At 49.4% G+C, this 14,501-nt stretch overlaps 2 protein-coding genes across 3 annotated transcripts; both read right to left on the bottom strand.

The window, feature by feature from the left end:
* Nucleotides 1–1,930: 1,930 nt before the first annotated feature.
* LOC119134361 (core histone macro-H2A.2) lies at nucleotides 1,931–5,539 on the bottom strand. The gene is made up of 9 exons (XM_037270973.1): nucleotides 5,256–5,539; nucleotides 4,286–4,469; nucleotides 3,555–3,661; nucleotides 3,215–3,406; nucleotides 2,977–3,081; nucleotides 2,785–2,884; nucleotides 2,623–2,712; nucleotides 2,354–2,528; nucleotides 1,931–2,203 (listed from the first exon to the last, which is right to left on the bottom strand). Exons 2-9 carry the CDS (start codon nucleotides 4,455–4,457, stop codon nucleotides 2,038–2,040), a joined length of 1,107 nt encoding a protein of 368 aa, XP_037126868.1. The 5' UTR covers nucleotides 4,458–4,469; nucleotides 5,256–5,539; the 3' UTR covers nucleotides 1,931–2,037.
* A 745-nt stretch (nucleotides 5,540–6,284) lies between these two features.
* On the bottom strand, nucleotides 6,285–14,125 carry LOC119134350. Of its 2 annotated transcripts, XM_037270941.1 has the most exons (28): nucleotides 13,803–14,125; nucleotides 12,973–13,172; nucleotides 12,777–12,889; nucleotides 11,926–12,041; nucleotides 11,807–11,851; nucleotides 11,580–11,735; nucleotides 11,360–11,490; nucleotides 11,046–11,163; nucleotides 10,930–10,947; nucleotides 10,667–10,834; nucleotides 10,408–10,527; nucleotides 10,192–10,293; nucleotides 10,087–10,122; nucleotides 9,858–9,986; nucleotides 9,611–9,754; nucleotides 9,420–9,533; nucleotides 9,198–9,352; nucleotides 9,007–9,130; nucleotides 8,879–8,936; nucleotides 8,732–8,798; nucleotides 8,536–8,666; nucleotides 8,414–8,451; nucleotides 8,173–8,346; nucleotides 7,953–8,101; nucleotides 7,737–7,883; nucleotides 7,563–7,648; nucleotides 7,376–7,484; nucleotides 6,285–7,269 (listed from the first exon to the last, which is right to left on the bottom strand). In XM_037270941.1, the coding sequence occupies exons 1-28, from the start codon at nucleotides 13,867–13,869 to the stop codon at nucleotides 7,096–7,098; spliced, it is 3,189 nt and encodes a 1,062-aa protein (XP_037126836.1). In that variant the 5' UTR covers nucleotides 13,870–14,125; the 3' UTR covers nucleotides 6,285–7,095. The 2 variants fall into 2 exon arrangements, with proteins under 2 accessions (XP_037126836.1, XP_037126835.1); XM_037270940.1 differs by lacking the exon at nucleotides 13,803–14,125 and having other exon boundaries at nucleotides 12,973–13,269.
* Between the last annotated feature and the right edge of the window lie 376 nt (nucleotides 14,126–14,501).

The following is a 14,501-nucleotide window of genomic DNA, read 5'->3' as shown; positions in this document are numbered from 1 at the left end:
ATGGAATGTAAAAACACCTGTGACACAGCAACCTAATGGCAAAATTAGGGACTTCAAATGTCTAAGGGACAGCAACATACAGCTTTCCTTTTCAATTTCACTCCGAGCCACTCCTGCTAAAAAAAAAAGAAATAAAATAAAGCAGCCTCTTCTCTCTCAAATTGTTACTTTTTTCAAATTCCCCTTTTTTACGATCATCAAACAAATGCAGTGCAAATGGTGATTTTATGGACCAAAGGCAAACCAAATATTGACAGTTCCCTGGCCCTGTGTGGAAAAGGTAGCGTTGAATAGATTGGATCCCCTTTTCCTCTCTCTACTTGGATGGATACAGTGCCTTGCGAAAGTATTCGGCCCCCTTGAACCTTTCAACATTTCGCGACATTTCAGGCTTCAAACGTAAAGATATCAAAGTTGAATTTTTTGTCAAGAATCAACAACAAGTGGGACACAATCGTGAAGTGGAACGGAATTTATTGGATCATTTCAACTTTTTTAACAAATAAAAAACTGAAAAGTGGGGCGTGCAATATTATTCGGCCCCCTTGCGCTAATACTTTGTAGCGCCACCTTTTGCTGCAATTACAGCTGCAAGTCGCTTGGGGTATGTCCCTATCAGTTTTGCACATGGAGAGACTGGAATTCTTGCCCATTCTTCCTTGCAAAACAGCTGGAGCTCAGTGAGGTTGGATGGAGAGCGTTTGTGAACAGCAGTCTTCAGCTCTTTCCACAGATTCTCCATTGGATTCAGGTCTGGACTTTGACTTGGCCATTCTAACACCTGGATACGTCTATTTGTGAACCATTCCATTGTCGATTTGGCTTTATGTTTTGGATCATTGTCCTGTTGGAAGATAAATCTCCGTCCAGTCTCAGGTCTTTTGCAGACTCCAACAGCTTTTCTTCCAGAATGGTCCTGTATTTGGCTCCATCCATCTTCCCATCAATTTTAGCCATCTTCCCTGTCCCTGCTGAAGAAAAGCAGGCCCAAACCATGATGCTGCCACCACCATGTTTGACAGTGGGGATGGTGTGTTCAGGGTGATGAGCTGTGTTGCTTTTACGCCAAACATATCGTTTTGCATTGTGGCCAAAAAGTTCCATTTTGGTTTCATCTGACCAGAGCACCTTCTTCCTCATGTTTGGTGTCTCCCCCAGGTGGCTTGTGGCAAACTTTAAACGAGACTTTTTATGGATATCGTTGAGAAATGGCTTTCTTCTTGCCACTCTTCCATAAAGGCCAGATTTGTGCAGTGCACGACTGATTGTTGTCCTATGGACAGACTCTCCCACCTCAGCTGTAGTTATCTGCAGTTCATCCAGAGTGATCATGGGCCTCTTGGCTGCATCTCTGATCAGTCTTCGGACGGCCGGGTCTTGGTAGATTTGCAGTGGTCTGATACTCCTTCCATTTCAATATAATTGCTTGCACAGTGCTCCTTGAGATGTTTAAAGCTTGGGAAATCTTTTTGTATCCAAATCCGGCTTTAAACTTCTCCCCAACGGTATCTCGGACCTGCCTGGTGCGTTCCTTTGTCTTCATGGTTCTCTCTGCGCTTTAAACAGAACCCTGAGCCTATCAAAGAGCAGGTGCATTTATACGGAGACTTGATTCCACACAGGGGCATTCTATTTATCATCATCAGTCATTTAGGACAACATCGGATCATTCAAAGATCCTCCCTGAACTTCTGGAGTGAGTTTGCTGCACTGAAAGTAAAGGGGCCGAATAATATTGCACGCCCCACTTTTCAGTTTTTTATTTGTTAAAAAAGTTGAAATGATCCAATAAATTTTGTTCCACTTCACGATTGTGTCCCACTTGTTGTTGATTCTTGACAAAAAATTCCAATTTCATATCTTTATGTTTGAAGCCTGAAATGTGGCGAAAGGTTCAAGGGGGCCGAATACTTTGGCAAGGCACTGTATTTACATTTGAATGATGAACTTAAGGTAGGGAAAGGATGCAAAGAAAGATAAAACAAGGATTGACTTTTCATTGGCAGCAGCCAGCGAGAAAAATCCTCACGAGTCCTCTCACTTGGAGTCCAACTTGGCCATTTCCTGAAGGTATATTCCGATGCTCTCGCTGTCAAACACCACAAAGTATATATTTTTCAAAGAGGAGTTGGTGGATGACAAGAAGTGGTTGGAGATGGCCTTGAGTATGAGCTGGGCAGCCGTTGGCTTCGGGAATCCATTCCTGTCAGGGAGGGGAGCGAAAGGGAGGTTCACCATTTTGACAAACTCTCAAATTCATTTGGTAACATTGGGAAAGCTAAAACGCAAGGTTTCCTTTCTGTCAGTGACCGACCCCCTGAGCCAAGTTAAAAGTGGGTGTGTCCTCCCTCACCGTCCAGCAGGGAGTGAGGGGAAAGCCAAAGACTTGAATTTCTTCTCCTCTGCGGCCGAGAGGCAGTTCTCCACCGTCTTTTCTAGATGTTCTTCACACTTGTCTGAACCCCACTGAGGAACATTGCAGTGAATGACGACGCGGGCGCTCATTCCACTGGCCTGGCTCACTGCCACTGCACCGTGGGGAGAAAATGGATCGGCAAATAGAGGCCAGCGCAAAGGTCCGCTTCCTTCCTTGCAACAGTGGCCAGACAGACAAACGGGTACCTGACGCCACCTCCAAAGGTCCCTGTGCTTTCCGTAACTCCTTGACTCCCTCCAGGAATTCTTGACCTCCTGCCTTCTCCAAAGCATTGCCTGCAAACAACGCGGCGGCGGCAGATGAGTACTAAAAGGTAGAAAGAGGTCTCCAATGCGCTGCTTTCTCACCTACACCGTCTTTGAGGTCCATCTCTGCATTTGTCGGGTTAATGATAGCATCCACCTTGATGGTTCCGATTTTGCCCATTTCAGTCACTGTGAGAGACAGCTGCCGTTCACCGTCATCCACAGCACGGTGTTGGGAGGAAAAGCCACCGTGAAGAGGAAATGTGGCCGGCCTTATTTATTCCGCAGTCTTACCTTTTGACCAAGCAACAGGCTCTTGGCTGAGAGGATGGTAAAGCCATCTCCTGGGCCATCTTCCACCGTGGAGTTGGCTACGGATTCTTTGTCGTTGTCTGTGCTCTACGCCAGATGGAGAAGGGTCCAAAGTATTTGGGTTATTGAAAAGCGCTATATAAATTGAATGAATTATTATTATTATCCGTTAACGCTAGCACCGCTTGCCTAGGGCGCCGCCGGCGTTTTGGTGACCGACCTTTGCTTTTCGCCCTCGTTTGCCTTTAACCTTTTTCGAGGCTTTGCCGGCTTTGGGGCTTTTGGCGCGGGCCGATTCCTGCTTCTCGGCCTGGCTGTCGGCTTTGACTCGGCTTCCTCGCTTCTTGGAGAGAAGCTCCGGGTGAATGCGAGGCAGAACTCCTCCGTTCGATATGGTCACGCCACGAAGAAGCTGGAAAATATGGATGGAAAGGGACTGTATTTTTTCTTCTACTTCTTCTCATTTCATCATGATAGAATAAAGCTGATCAGAGAAGCTGTTTTGGAAATCTTTCTAAAAGTTGTCGTCACTAACTACAGCAACGGACGCTTGTCGCTACCTGGTTAAGCTCCTCGTCGTTGGCCACGGCCAACTTAATATGTCTTGGCGTGATTCTGCCTTTTTTGTTGTCCCTTGCGGCATTTCCGGCCAACTCCAAAATCTCCGCTACAACGGAGAAGACAGTGGAAATTCATGAGACGTCAGCTCCGCCCCCCAAATCAGGGTGGCCGAGCAGCCGTTAACATTCACGTCAGATCTCGGTTTGGTGCGTTGCGAATGTTGGGTGTTGCTGTCACGATCCGTCTCGGTTTGTTTCCTTGTTTGAATGTTGCCATGGTTTGTGTTGGCGTCGCCCCTCCCCTCCCGTGTCTGCTCACAATCTATGTAATTGCTGTCCGTCACCTGCCTCTCGTTACCCGTCTTGCATTTAAGTCCCGCCTGCGTGTCGCTCCCTGTCGGATTGGTCTCGTCTCAAGCCTTCTTGTGTCTAGTCCCCAGTCTGCTCTGTTCCAGTCTTGTCCTGTCCTGTCCCGTCCCTAGTCGAGCCTCTCGTCTATCTTTGGAGTTCTTCAATAAACCAAGCTGGTCCAAGCTGCATTTGGTCGCCCAGCGCCAATCTCTTCATGACAGTTGCTCGTTTGAAATGTTTCAAAAATGAATACATTTTGGTGCTAATACGGACTTGGGAACTGACTGCAGTCAGTGTATCTCCAAAAAAGGAGGAGAAGAAAAGTTGGATCGCCACAGAGAGTGTAAGCAAAAAGCCGTGCCGTTGCGCTGACATCTTACCTGCCAAATATTCGATGACTGCTGCCATGTAGACTGGCGCCCCCATGCCAATGCGATATTTGTGTGTGCCAGCGCGCAGATACCTCATCATTCGGCCGACGGGGAAGATGACCCCTGCCCGGGCTGAGCGGGACAGCTTGGTCACCTTCTTTTTCCCCCCTCTGGCTGACATCCTCCAAATGCGCTAAGAGACACAGGTAAGGATGTCGACTTTGTGAATTGCCTGCCTGGGCTGAAATACTTGGCATCAGAGAGGTAGGTGTTTAGAACATGTGAGCTTTTGGATCCTATCAACGCCATACTGCATTTGGACCTGGCTGGCTAGCTAGCGTATCCCTTTGCACACAGCAAGTAAGAAATGTGCAACCTTTTTGATGCTTGCCACTGCCAGGTGGCCCAATACTTTGCTTGCGTATATGTCAGAATCGGAGCCAATGTATTTCTGGGAAGCATTTGATGACGTTGTTAAATGATGAAAGCTTATTGCAACATTTGGGAACATTGCGACGCATGTGGACGCCATTGAGTCACGCATGTGGAGTGGAGTGGAGCGGAGCGGAGCGATACAGGCACACTTCACGCAGCCAATGCAAAAGACGGACGGATGGACGGACGGACGGGCAGGGGGGAGCCCTTAGCAAGCACAAGTCAACAACGTAGCTGCGCAGACGCTGCCATTGCACATTAGTGTCACTTAGTCGCGGTATAAACACGGAATCCGAAACCTAGTGCAGTGCAGTACCCGAGAGACACATGCAATGAAATGAACCATTTGGTTGTCAAATGACGCCGCACAACTCGCTACTGTTATTTGGATAGGTTTTCCTTGACTTGAGTAAGGCCCTTCCTTTTCCTTCGCGTCTTATTTTGTCATGCACAGTTCCGATCCTCATGACGAGCACATCGGACATGGAGAGTAGCGCCTGCCAAACGTAGGCGTGAATGTCGAGCAACGCTCCAAGTTTCCTACCTGGTTTTCTGGCACGCACGCACGTACACACAGAGATAAGCGCGCCCGCTTGCCCGCCCGCCCGCCCTCGTTGCTCCTGAAGCGAACACGCCAGATGAGAGCAGAGCTGAGCTGAGCAGAGCTGAGCTGAGCTGAGCTGAGCTGGCTGTCTCGATGTGATTTTGCTGCTTTCCCCTTCAAGCCCCTGTTAAAAAGACAGCAAGAAGGACAAGCGCAGGGTTTAAGGACCTCCGGAGGCTGCTGGCTGGCTCTGTGCTGCTGCTGCTGCTGGTGGTGCTGCTGCTGCTGCTGCTGCTACTGATGCTGGAAAGGGGTTAAAATTCAATAGCCGATGGTGGGGGAAAAAAGCCCAAACCAAAAAACGCCCCCCTGTAACGACACTTTTTGGGAATCAATGGCGTCGTGATCCACCAGTTGATTTCGAAGAAGTCTAGGCGCCAGCCAGCCAGCCGTCAATCCATCGCACACCAGCGAAATGGACACATATTCTTCCCAATATCGACCTTAAACTGACATGCTTTGTCTGATCATTTGGAATGAAATATGCGCTTCAACTTTGGATAGGAAGATTTGATTCGACCGTTTTGGATCGGAACATTCGTTTGGACCTTTTCCAATCACTGTAACGCAGGGGCGTGGCTAGGCGTCAAGCTCGATCAGTTTGCGGACCACGCTACTGGGCAGCAGAGATACGGAGAAAAATGCAATGTGAGGTGTGCATTGTTATTCAGGCCCCTTGCATGATTGCATTTTCTCTTTTTAAATTTGAGGTGCTTCTGTGATTTTTTTTTTGGGGTGTTTTCAATCGGACACGCTTCTCCCTCCCACCTTGCCTCTTGCACGCACTCACTCACTCACTCCAGGGAAATGTGACCCAATGTTTTGTCTTTGCAACTTTATTGAGCATGCATGCAGGCAGGCAGGCAGGCAGGCAGGCAGGCAGGCAGGCAGGCAGGCAGGCAGGCAGGCAGGCAGGCAGGCAGGCAGGCAGGCAGGCAGGCAGGCAGGCAGGCAGGCAGGCAGGCAGGCAACTACATTGGAATCCAAAATGCTTAAGGCTACATAGTGTTCAAAAGGAGCATGCAGGCAACAATCCAAAATGCTTAAGGCTTCATAATGTTCAAAATGAGCATGCAGGCGACGACAACAACAATAATCCAAAATGCCTTCAAAATGGATAGGAAGAAATAAATAGCGACGTTTAATTCAAAACATGACTGTACAATTGAGTGCAGCTACAAAATAAAGCTCACGGGCTAAATAAAAAAAATCGTTCTTTCCTCAGAGGGGGCAATGCCATTTCTGAGTTTAGCCGCAGAGCTCGCTTCTACTGTTCAGCTTCCGCTTGGGTCATGACGTTAGTACTTTTTGGAAATGGCATAATTGCTGTCAAATAATCCGGCAAGTGGAGAAAATATATTGTTACAAAAGCCTTTTCTGAACCTCTATTGTCCTTTGTACTTTTAAATGTCCTTTTTGGGTCAACATTGTCAAGTCAAACTGGATGGATGATTTCATGAAATACACCTTCTCCTAATCAGAAAATAAATAATGGCCTTCCTATGCTCCAAGTGTGCAGTTATGCTGCAAAGTTTGGCCAACTTTCATTGGCTCTCTCTCTCGCTCCATCATTTGAAGGTTCTCGTACTGGTTTGTCAATGGCATTCAGCACATTGACCTACGCTTGGCTCAAAGGCACTCTTTGAAATATTGGAGCGTTTTACTTGTCGAACCTCTTCCTGGGCTCAGTTGTATTTCCTAACGTCTGTGCTTTGATCCCAGACTCAACTTCCGATTTACCTTTTGAGAAGTATTTGCGCATGCATTGACGCCGTTTGGCTCACAACGGCTTCATCTGGAGCTCCATTTGGAGGTGGTTATCCCTCAGCAAGGCGGCACCAAGCAGGTGCAGCTGCGTGATGTTATCGGGGCGGTACATTTCGTACGGGCGGATGAGCGGAAGGGCCTCGTTGATGAGCATGCGGAAAGCCTGCTCGCCGCACTGGATGACAATCTAAGCACAGCGGGACAAATGGCCGTCAACAAAGCAACGGATCGAGGCCATGGTCACGTGGGAGGGGCCAGGCAAGGCTAGGCGTGTTTGTGACGTCGTCCGTCACCTTGAAACGGACGCCTTGTTCAGTGGGAGTCAGCGTGGCCTTTTTTTGCATGCTCAAATTCAACTGCAGCGCCACTTTGGTCGAGCCCATGTGCAGGCTGACTTGAAATCTGCAACAAATGTACAAAAATCACTGGGGGCAAGTGGATTGATTTTCCCTCCCATAGTATTGCACGTCGACGTCGTACCTATCCGTCCGCCTGACCCGTCCTGTGATTGTGATGTTGTCGTTCGCACGGAGACCGTTGTCAAACTGGACATAGAAGTATTGGTGCTGCGCACATACACATGATACGCTTGATTGAGCAAGGGGCAAAAGCAAAGCATCATTTGGGCACTCGCTCTGCGTGGACGCAACTCACCGCATAATGCGTCATGGTGAACACGCTGTCGGACAACTTGGGATTGCTTTGCGGATCGGCTTGACTCCCAAGTGCATAAAAGGCTGTGGGCATTTTACACATGAATGGATTGCGAGATTCGCAGATCATCCGCTTCCATCTTCCGGTCTGAAAGACAAACGGGAGGGACCCTTTTCAGCTGAGCGCTGTGGACCAAATACTCATTTCTGCACCTACCTGGTCAGTGCCCGCCACGCACTCGTTTGACCCAATCAAGTTGGGTTCTCCGGGGCCCCAGTCGGTAAATGTCACATTGCGGTGGTCCGACCACATGAAGGTGCCGCCAACTGCCAAGTCGTTCAGTCCGGTCCACCTGTCGCCGGTGGCTACGGCATCGGATCAGATGACGGGATCGGATGACGAATGTCTCGGCGGCGTGAAGAAGCAGCCTTCTCACCAAAGTACAAGGCGTCTTTCAGCCACTCCTGCTCGGCCTTGGAATGGATGGACGCGAGTTCAGCGCCAAGACCTTTGCAGGCGGATTCGGCATCAGCCCATGTCTTTGTCTCCTCAAAAGGTTTGTAGCAAAAGCCTGCAAACTCCGCCCAGTCGGGTCCTGAGCATCTCAGCTCTGTCGATGGATGAGATCGCGCGGCATCAAAAGTTGCAGCGCAAAGACTGATGATTGATAAACTCACCTCCGTCTGCAAAGGTGAAAGCCTTTTCGGGGTCATGTCTGTGGATATTGAAAGGCTATTAGCTCGCTCGCTCGCTGCCAGCCGGCCAGCCGGCCAGCCAGCCAGCCAGCCAGGCCACTCACTCTTGTGCGACGAGTCCGTTTTGAGTAAAGACGGTGAAGACTTTTTTCAGAGCGCTCATCAAAGTACACACTCCTCCCATCTCCTTTAGAATGACGCCGGCGTCAAGAGCGGCGGCGCAGATGCTGGAACTCTGCACTCACAGAAGAAATCGATGAGAACTCAACCGGCAAGCTCAGGCTATCATCCATCACGTACCACTTTGTACGAGAACTTTTCCAAGGGTGTGTAACCCGATTGGGAGCAACCTGCTGAACAGTAGACCCTGCAAAAGACAGACACAGCTGAAAGGTTTCAGGAAATAGCTTTCCTTCCTGTCACTCAACGAGCGCGGCGGCGGCTCACGTCTTTGGAGCATCGTTGAAGCGGACGCTTTCGGGAGTGGCATCGCAGCTGATCAGATCTGTGGGGCAAAAGATCGATCAAGTCAGAGCAGCAGCGGCATTCTTTTTTGGTTGTTTTGTCTTGCTCACTGTTAGGCACGCATCCTAAGACACCACAGCGGAGGCCAAAGCTACCGCTGTACTCTAACGGCAGGATGCGGATGAAGCGAGCCAACACGGGCGTCCCCAAATGCTGAGTCCCGCCAGTGACAAACTAGAGAGAACATTAGCTTTGAATTGGGGCTGAAATCGGGATCTGATCTATCTGTCTTCTCGCTCACTTGCTGAGAGTGGTTAGTCCATAACACTTTGTCCATGCTATGTTGCATCCCAAGTTTGGACCAGGACGCGACGGCAACAGAAGGACACGACTGGATGACGATGGCCGCCACCTTTACCACGCCATGGAGGTTCATCACGATCCAGCTGCCGATGGCTGAAGATGGGGGCTCAATTCAAACTGCAAGCACGCAAGAAGAGTGAGTCCTGAATTTTCTACGTACGGTTTTCGCTTGGCTTCCAGCAGCTCGGCCCGTCCAGGAGCGCGTCGCGAGGGCTGCACTTTCTTTGGAAGGAGGAGGCTGTAATCCCCAGGTGGGGCCGTCTTTGAAGGCACTCTTGGGAAAAGCAACAAGTTACCATTGTGCTCAAAGGACTCCCTCCATTCTTTTGAGAACAACAAGATGCAGCTTACCTTGGGGTTCACAGCTGTAGACCATCTGGAGGTGTTTGGAGACATTAGGGCAGGCCTTGGTCGCCATAGGCTCAATGAAGCACTCGCGATGGTTCTTGCATTGGTTCCTGTAGTAAAGGAGGGCACCTTCCACCGCGCACCTTTCTGCAAGTCACAACACAGCCATAGGAGCAGGCCCGTCGTACGTGGCTTAGGGTTATCCAAGCTTCAATTCTTGACGTGAAATATTTCTCCACTGGCGTCCTACCGTTCAGGTAGTTTCCACAGACGCGGGCACTCCTCTGTCCGTAGAAGACTGACTGGATACGGATGACTTGACCCTCAGGGCACGTGATGCGGTTGGCAACGTCCATGCACATGTCGCGCTTCACAAAGCCTACGGGGCGGCCATGGGGAGGGAGGGAGGAAGGAAGGAAGGAAGCAAGCAAGCAAGGAAGCTCATTTCTCTCTCGTAGCCTTTGGAGCGACTTTCTTACCGTCGTGAGGCAGCAGCAGAGGTTGTGACATATTTGCTGCAAGACCAAAGGCAAACACGCATGTCGACACGCCGCCTGGATAGCAAGAGCAGCGTCGGGTCATACCTCTTCTCTTGCAGATGTAGCCTCTCTCGTCATAGCAATCGGTCATTTTCCAGGAGCCGCTGCCCCCGACAAATGTCAGACAGTCAGGGCTATTCTGGTCAGCTGCGACAGAAAACGTCCAGCTGCATTTCTTGACACGAGCAAGCCGATAGATAGATAGATAGATAGATAGATAGATAGATAGATAGATAAATGTTAGCCAGCTTTCAGACAAACCTGCATCCACTCGGGCATAAGCGAAAGGGGTTCCATCCGCCCACTTGGCGCCGTTGGTACCAAAGGACATATTGGCATTCATCCAAAAAGACAGATCGCTCGGCAGAACCTTGCTGCGACCTTTGGATCCAAGTTCAAACACAAGGCAAGAGTTGACAGGTGCTGAATAGCGCAATGCGTGTTGCAGGATGGCAGGAGAGGTCAGACAGGCTTGAGAGAGAGAGAGAGAATAGGCTAGAAAGAGCTAGACAGATCCTACCATGTATGAAAGCCTGCTCGTAGCCGTCGGTGATGGTGAGCAGGGTGGCTCCATCGCGGGCGCAGTCATCTCGTGCCTCCTTCCAGGTTCTCTGGACGCTTCTTACTAGGTAGCAGAAGTCGGTGACCGGGTTGTGCACCCACATCCAGCCGCATGTGGTATTCCAGCCTGCAAGCAACAAGTTGGGAGAAACAACAAGTCGGGAGACAAATGGCACACAAGCTGTGATGGCGGCGGCGGCGGCGGCGGCGGCGGCCACTGACTTGACTGACGAAGCTTGGCTGCAGGGATGCACACCAAAGAGAGGGAGCAAAAAATGAGATGAGCACAAATCAACTGGCTGGCTGGCTGGCTAGCTAGCTAGCTATGACCCGCAGACCTTTGTTACAGACGACTGGAGCCCAATTGGCGCAGTTGTAGTCCAAGAGCTCTCCGGTAGCTAACAGCCGAGCGCAGTGCACATTCTCGTCTTTTTTCTTCGACCACACCATTTTGCCCTGTGGACCATGTCAGTGTGCTTAGCACCGTCTTTCCTTTTGGACTCAAATAACAGATTGAAAAAAATCAGACCGAGCGTTTTCTCATCATTATAACCCTAACCCAGCCAAATGAATTGCATTTTTCGTATTGATTTTCCTGTCTGTCACATTACGTGGGAAAATTCTTGACAAGTGAAAATGCTGTGTTACTTACTTCAAGTTCCCTATTAGTGCGTGTGCCATCAGTCAACACATACTCAGCAGTGTACTTTTCCCTACGAACGCCCACCCAGGGAGATCTTGTTGCATTCTTCTGAGGCACATGCTTGACAACTCGCGTGTGACCTTAAGCAAGGAGAATAGCAGCAGCTTATAGGCTTTTGGCAAAACTTGATGGCGGGCATTGTGCCATGTGCTAAGCCTCCCTCCCTTACCATACACCCATTTGGCCTCTTCCAGCGTGTGGTAGTATGCCAGGTCACCTCCCCATTCTCTGCAGTAGGTCCTAGCTCCCCACCAGGTTTTAAGCGTCTTCTCAAAATGATAACAAAATTGGCCATAGACCAAGTCACCGGGGCTGCAGACAGTAGCTGAAGGCCAAAAGTAATATTGAGAGAAAAACCACGCCAGTTGCTCGCTCGAGTGCAAAAATGACACTCACTCAGCATGGGCTCGAAATCCAAACTGGCGTCGATCTTGTTAGAGCCTGCGGGAAGGAAAACAAGGTGATTGCGCCTCCGTCCTTCCTTCCTTCCTTCCTTCCGTCAAGTGCGGGCTTACCGTCCAGCGTCTTTTTGCATAGGAACGGCAATGAGGATTCGCACGAGGCGTACCTCCACGAGCCGTTGGAGCTGAGACCGCCTTGATTGACGTACGCGCACGACTCCAATTCAGAGCTGTCGGTTGGGGCAAGTTGTGTCCAATGACCGACAAAGAGGGACAAAGCAAATGTCCAAACAAATTAAGAACAGGAACAAAAGACACCATGGCAGCTTTAAGGACTTTGAGAGCAGGTTTAAAGGTCATTTTTCCCGATTAGAAATGGCTCAAGTCGCACCAGCCATAAAATGCATCATAAAGGAGTCGCACCGGAGTATTAGTCGCATTTTGGGGGGGAAAGTTATTTGGTAAAAGCCAACACCAAGAACACACTAGAATAGGGTTACGTAACACACATAAACAAGGAACTGAGAACGTGTCTGATGTAACGTATTTATTTGATTCAAAAACCTAGCGCGTCAATAACGTGCTCCAAATCATGAAATCCCAACCTCCGTGTTATCTATCCACTTCTAAACAACCCTGCAGCACTTCCTTCCTCTTCTACTTGCTTTACGTCAGACTCCTCATCAGTTCCAATGATTCCGCGGGCCTAGAGCGCCCTCTTGCGGTTTTGTGTCAAAGTAACATGGGAAATGATACGTGTTCATCTTTTTCCACCTCATCCATCTTCCCGAGTATAAGTCGCACCCCGGGGCAAACTGTGCAAAAAACGGTGTCGTCTGGAAAGTACGCTATTAAAAAGGGCTGCTTGATGCCAAATGTGACAGCAATCCCTTCAATCAAAGCAAAGCAGGAAGGAAGGAAGGAAGGAAGGAAGGAAGGAAGGAAGGAAAGCCTTTTCCTCTAACCTTTCCTTTTCATTGGGAGCCCAGTTGGTGTAGTTGACCACAGTGTTGTCGGACCAAGTGTAATTCTTCCTTGGCCCTTTGACCGCCATGTGACACCAGGTGCTGTGGCATTCCTGCAGGGAACAATGCATTGCTGGCGCTGGTCAATCCAAAAAACAGCTCGCTCGCTGCCTGGCTGGGCTAAGCTTCGACCCACCAGATTGGAGAGTCCGATCCAGAAGGGAACGTCGCCCATTGTGGTCTTCACAAAGTCTTCCTCTCCCTTGGAGGTGATGGAGGTCAGGTGGGCGCCCCACATGGTGCAGTTGTTGTGGGCTCCCAGCCAACCGTTGGTGACGCTTATTTTCTTGTAACAGTTGGGGCCGTAGCGCTTCCATCCGGCTTCGCACACCAGCGCTAGATGTGTGGCGGCAGCGGCGATACACACTGACTGATCTCGAAACATCTTTCCTTCATTTGTGGCCATCACACATGGCCAGCTTATCGCAAATGTTTCTTCAGAGTACGAGTGTGGCTCATCTTCGCCTCCTCAGACTTGAATATTCATTCTCAGACACATGACATGGAATCACTTGATTTATCACTTGATTGGTGTCAAATTGGAATGGGCGCGCAGGCACCAGTGGTGGTGTACTACGCACCATATAAAAGTGAAAGTGCAGTGGCAAGTCGTGAACTTTGCATCAAAGGAAACAAACATTGGAAGCAGAACAAGACGAGCTAGTACGCTACGCAATACAAATGCAAATGGGTGTTTTTTAAAAGACAAGCGAAGCGGAAAAAAATCAGCGCGCGCGCAGAAACCCAATTGTAATTCTCACATTCACACGTCACATCTCCAGAAATGGCACCTTCTTGTCATGTTGGTTCGCTCAACGCTTTTTTTCTTGCTTGAGAAATGGGGGAAAGCGTTTTACAACCGGAGTAAAACTTCCAAATCATACCTATTCCGTTGACATTCTCCCCAAATGCGTTGCCTTGAAATATTCCTTTTCTTTTGGAACAATTCCAAGTGAATTCGCTTACCTTGACCAAACGTCTTCCAGACGCTCAACGCAAGCACTAAGACGCCAAGCGCGCGCATCATCATCATCGTCGTCGTCGTGTCCGCCCGCAGCCCGTCTGCAAAACTCGGTGGCGGCGGCGGCGGCAGCAGCAGGATTCGGATTTGAATTTCTTCGACGGAGAAGAGATTTGAGGGGAGCACAGCGCTCACAGCCGGCTCACAAGGCCGAGCAGGCGTGCAGACACGTCACAGAGCAAACGTGACGTGGGACGCGCGATGGTCATGACGAAGAGCTGGACTCTTCATTCCCTCTCAAAGCGCCTGCCTTATGGTGTCACTTGAAAGCTTCGGCCGTCTTGGCAGCTTCGCTCGCTCGCTCGCTCGCTCGGCTTTGAATGAAGGCAGGGGCAGGAGTTCAAGTGAGGGCAACATGATCAAATGGAGAGCTTTTGCCCTAAATTGGATTGACCTCAAAATGATTTGATAGCCACAAAATCAATGCGTGCTCCTTGTAATGAGCCGAGAGCCATGCATCTATCTATCTATCTATCTATCTATCTATCTATCTATCTATCTATCTATCTATCTATCTATCTATCTATCTATCTATCTATCTATCTATCTATCTATCTATCTATCTATCTATCTATCTATCTCTATCTCTATCTCTATCTCTATCTCTATCTCTATCTCTATCTCTATCTCTATCTCTATCTATC

This window comes from Syngnathus acus, chromosome 15, assembly GCF_901709675.1.
Source record: "Syngnathus acus chromosome 15, fSynAcu1.2, whole genome shotgun sequence".
Taxonomy (NCBI): Eukaryota; Metazoa; Chordata; class Actinopteri; order Syngnathiformes; family Syngnathidae; genus Syngnathus; species Syngnathus acus.
This window is presented reverse-complemented; position numbering and strand designations above follow the sequence as displayed.